At 38.9% G+C, this 5,129-nt stretch overlaps 1 protein-coding gene across 1 annotated transcript in view; it reads left to right on the top strand.

The window, feature by feature from the left end:
• The first annotated feature begins 3,342 nt into the window (after positions 1–3,342).
• The window catches only part of tes (testis derived transcript (3 LIM domains)), a 34,020-nt gene continuing 32,233 nt past the window's right edge, over positions 3,343–5,129 (top strand). The window contains exon 1 of the mRNA XM_014010270.1: positions 3,343–3,478. Coding sequence (XP_013865724.1) covers positions 3,452–3,478 — 27 coding nt within the window. The 5' untranslated portion in view covers positions 3,343–3,451. The remainder of the gene's footprint in view (positions 3,479–5,129) is intronic.

Raw genomic sequence — 5,129 nt, 5'->3', positions numbered from 1 at the left:
TTCATGTGTTCAATACTTTTTCCCTGTGCCATTCCACATTATTACAAATAACTTCATTTCTGGACATTTATGGTTTGATTTCTTTGTCTGTATGGATCACTTGGGTTGTTACCGACATCTGGTGAAAATTTCATGTCATTAGCGCCTCTAGTATTATATTTACTGAGAAAAATGKTGACGTGTTCAATACTTATTTTACACACTGTATATTAGGGGTGAAACTGGATTTCATGTGGTGGGGGAGTTCTCTATATGAACAAGTGGAATGGATTGGATAACGACGCACCAAAGAGGATCTCCACCTTACACTATAAATTAAAGGGAAACTGACAGATTTATGATCATATACTTCAGTTAATAATGAAATATTAAATGGTTATTTATTCTGACCACATCATATTGAACTTTTGTAAAATGAAATTTTTTTACACCACAATAATTTAGGGGGGCTTTAAAATATTTTAGGGGGGCTCCAGCCCCCCAAAATAGGCCTCGTGATGCCACTGGTGCATATGATGGAATGATGTAGTCCTAACCTCAGCCTCACCTACTATAGTGACCAACATAACCAGTCTAACTAATCCAACACATGCTGGTTGAGAACAGAACCAGGAGATGTTATCCACTTACCAGGAGCATGAGTCAGGACCGTGGAGATTCTGCTCAGCAAAAACCAAACTGATCTGTCATCAAAATCTGACGGGAATCTCGTCTGCAGCAGGAGTAGGGTCTCACTCAGCGCAGCGGTGCACCTCCACCCCAGGATGATCAGGGCCAGGGGAAATAAGCCAAACCAGGCTGCATCCCTGCTTTATCAGAGCCATGAAGCCAGCATCCTCCCGAGTGTCAGTCAGTGACTGCTGCATCCAGGCAGCAGGTGCATCTGATGCAGCAGACGTCCTCCAGGACCATGGTGACCAGCATGAGGAGCAAGCTCTGGGCTGTTGTGGCTGTGTATGGTTCTTCCACATGCTACTAAAGCCCCTGTTTGAAAAAAAATATGGCAAAATTCTTAAACTGTAAATATATATTTTTTTACATCAATCATCCAAACCAATAGACAACAAGCAACAATAGTTAAAACCTTGGAAGTTCTTTTTGGGCTCAACCCTGCTGCTCAACCCAGGGAAACCTCTGCATGTGTGTAACATCAGGAATACTTTTTAAAAATAGATGATTCCCATCAGAAGCTGTAAACAGAAGATTTGAATTATGCTTCTGAAACCACATATGATGACAGCGCGCTCCTCTCATTGTGTAAACTGTCTGTCAGAGAGATTTCAACACGGCAGACTCCACAGAGACACAGTGTTTCCGGTAGAAGCATGAAGCTGATAAAACACAGCTTTAACACCATATTTGACCTGTCAGGGCGTAACCATGTCATTTCCAGCTCGCAGAGTCACTCACAGGAAGCTGCTGACAACCATTTCCTGTCACTGAGGCAACTCTGCAGCTGTTTCAGACACAACCACAAGGTTGAGGTGGGATTGCAAATCCCAGGATCTCTTCAGTCTGCAGTGCTGCAAGCAAAAACTAAAATCCTGTTTCAATTCTTGTATCTGCTGATCACTGGAGTAATAATTGCTAATATGCCAATATTTTAATGGAGTTAATAAACAAAAGTGAACAAAAATAAACTAACTTCACATGAGCAGATTGACTGTGTTAAAATCCAGGGTCTTTGTTATGTTGAGACCACGCCCCTGCCGCTCACTCATTGGCTGCTTTCTTCCTGATTGGTTTTAGATAAAAAGGCGGAAGTGTCCCCTCCGACCGTGAAAAGTGAATGGGACCTCCTGAGTGAAACGTACGTCAAGCTCGAAACAAAACACAAGAATCTGACCGGAAGTGAGGCAATGATCCTTTCAAAAAATAAAATAAAATAAAAAATAAAAATAAAAAAAGACAGAAGGGGATTCTTTTTTTTTTTTTTAAAGATGATGTCACATTTTATTTAGGTGAATAAGCGAATCAGTATGATTGTTTGGAGATGAGTTATTTAGACTTCACTTTTATATTTTCTGTTTTTGGACTGAATCATGTCAGAAATAATCTCTGTTTTTACAAATCGAGATCATCTTAAAAGATGTCCACAACAAGCAGATAAAAAACATTAATCAGGGTGTGCCAGGGTCACATACTGCCCATGCCCTCAGAAAATATTTGGCATGCTGTCAGAAGTAAATGAACTGTAAACACAACATACTATTTGTGTATTAAAATGTGTACTAAATGCATTAAAAGCAAAGTATCAGCTGTTAAGCAAATCATCTGTTGATATTGTGGTTACTTCTTCAAACTGGAATTACTATAGAAACTATATTACTGTGTCATTTTGCATGAACTTTCAACATCAACATAAATTATAATTCTGGTCTCCATATTGGATCCTGCAGGTTGAATCTAGAAGAGACCCAGCTTACACGTAAACCCTGTCTCCATTGTCAAGTCTTACTCTGATCAGTTCAGACTGTGGTTCTACTCAAGTGTCCGGGTGTCCGGTAGTCAGACTTGTTGGAACTGGGAGATATATGAGAATTGCACAAACAGGAGCTTTGGTGCAAACAGAGAAACAACCTCAGAGACCTCTGTCCTCTGTCCAGAGGAGTGCAGTCCTAAAAATAGCTAAGATACAGAGCAGAGCCTTTAAACTCACAGGATTCTGGTAGAGAACACATTCATGTGTTATTATTACATTAACGCAGCAGATGCTTAATGCAGTTTTCTAATGTGTGTTGATGCAATTAAGTTTTTTTATGTCACATGAACCAATGAGAAAACGAGTTGCAACAGAACAGAAACATGACCAGACGTCTCCATGAGCATTTTCAGTTTAAAATTCATAAAGTTATCTGTAAGTCCTGCAACACTGAACTGTCTTATGAAGTTTCAGCCTGAAATATCCCTTAAATTTAAAACAAACACAAACACAGGAGGGAGGCCTCTGCAGACGAGGCTGGATGCAGCGTGTGGGAGAAAAATAGACAAATAAAAAAGGCAGGCTTACGAGTTGAAAGCTTTTGAAAATGCATTGAACCTTTTTATATAAAACCTTCATAATGCTCTAAACATCTTTATGTCATTATGCAATTTTGTGTACAATAATGAGATTAAATGCACTTATTCTCAGTAGCTCTTTCTTGAGATCAGTCACAATTAAAAAGTTTAATCTATGCCCAATGCCTATTAATGTATATAAACAATTATTGAGCACTTAATTTTCTATAACATTTTTATTCCCCAACTAATCAGACCGATCTCTTTTCGGTTTGCTAAATGAAGGGATTTATTTTGAAACTCCTGACCGGAAGTACTTCAGTTGGTCTTGTTTACCTTGGCGAACAGGGCTCGTCTTGTCCTTTCTTCAGCCGGTGGGAGTGTTTGACAACAGGTTCTGTAAAACGAGCTTCTTTCAGACAGAAGAAAGTCGACGCAGACCGACCTGAAGATGGAAATCGAGAAAGAAGTGAAGAAGGTGAGTGAAGCTTCCGGTGGGTGGAGGTGTGCCGAGCACGGAGCAGGTGGAGAGGACAATGACTCTGCTCAACAAACGCTTTGGTTGTTATTTGTCAGGCTGCAAACCATGTAGTAAAGTATCAAAAACACCAGACTCTCTATACAACTTATTGCCTGATTTTAATGTAGTTTACCGGGCTTTATCGGACGGTTTGGAGACTCCGCGCGGTCACTTCCCTGTATGAAGGAGTTTTATTGTGAAGGAACTCCTTCAGCCTCACCCAGTTGGAGTTTATTAACAAATAAGAAACACGGTTTTAAAGTTCGCTACAAGTAATTCTGTAGTTATTATGAAGTTTTATAAAGTGGTTTTGTTATCTACTAGCAGGAGCTCGAGGTTTAATGGTTAAATCAAAGGAACTGTGCAAATCTGAGCAATACTGCCCGTGGGCCAGAATCGGCCCTTTGACCAAATTAGTCCGGTCCTTGATGTTTTCAAACAAAAAATCACACAATTTAAAGTACTTGAATAAAGACCAGGATACCATTTAACCCTTGTATTATGTTTCAGGTCAATTTGACCCATTTCAGTTTTTGTGTTGACCAAAATGCAGGTTATCCTTACTTTTCCCCCATGAAATTGTGACTTTCCCCCATCTCAGGTCATGAAGTGCTGTGTAAAACCTGAACACTTTGATCTGTCATGGAGTGCCTGCACAGAGTTTGTATACAAAGATGATGTCGCGGGTCGTTTTGACCCAGACTCAAAGTTGCTGGTTAAATCCAAAATAAGCATGTCTCTTTGATATACTTTATTTTGATAGCCTTTGAGTAGCCATTCAGAACCAGGTGTGTGTGGAGGAGGGGCTTTATTTCCCCTGTCCTTGTCACTGTGTCCATTCCCTTTCTTTGAGAAATGCACCAAAAATGAGCACCAGACGATTTACAGTTGAAGAAGCTGTATCGCAGCTTATGAACTTGGATTAGGACTGCAGCTAACGATTATTTTAGTAATCGATTAATCTATCAATTAATCGAGTAATCGGATATACAAAGAATTTGTCATGTTCTGCAGTAATTATTTAAGCTTATTTTATTAGAAATACAATTATTTAATATTGTGAAGGGGTAAACTACACCTGATGACCCTGCTGCAAACAGAGAAAAATTACAATACCAGTTGTATTAATTACTGCATTTTAAACTCCATTTGTTTGTATTTATGTATGTGTGGTTTGAGGAGGCATCAATTAAAAGCACTCTGTCATTGAATCATATTAACCATCACTGATAAATCTAAATGCTTATATTTATTCTTATGGATTGGAAAATTGAATGTCTTTTTTTTGTTAGATATTTAAAGAGTAACTTACCCCAAATTACCTTTTTGTTTTAGCTGATAAACTGTCTAGAATGTGTCTAAAATGTTATATAGTACTGTTTCTGTGCTAATTGTGATGTTTTTGTGCGTATTTGTTCAAATCTGTAATATTTGGTCTAAAAACGTCTTTTTGCTGCTCATATGGGTAGAGCAGTGGTACTGCAGGCTAATTTACATATTGGTTAACGGCTCTCCACGGTTAGGGTACAGTATTCTTTTCTCTCGCTTCGTCCACCATTACTAGCTTAAAAAAATCTCTGGTCGGGCTGCAATGCATTATGGGATATGC

The sequence above is a fragment of the Austrofundulus limnaeus genome, unplaced genomic scaffold, assembly GCF_001266775.1.
Source record: "Austrofundulus limnaeus strain Quisiro unplaced genomic scaffold, Austrofundulus_limnaeus-1.0 Scaffold67, whole genome shotgun sequence".
Lineage (NCBI taxonomy): Eukaryota > Metazoa > Chordata > Actinopteri > Cyprinodontiformes > Rivulidae > Austrofundulus > Austrofundulus limnaeus.
The sequence above is the reverse complement of the archived record's forward strand: the minus strand, read 5'-3'. Positions and strand labels throughout refer to the sequence as shown.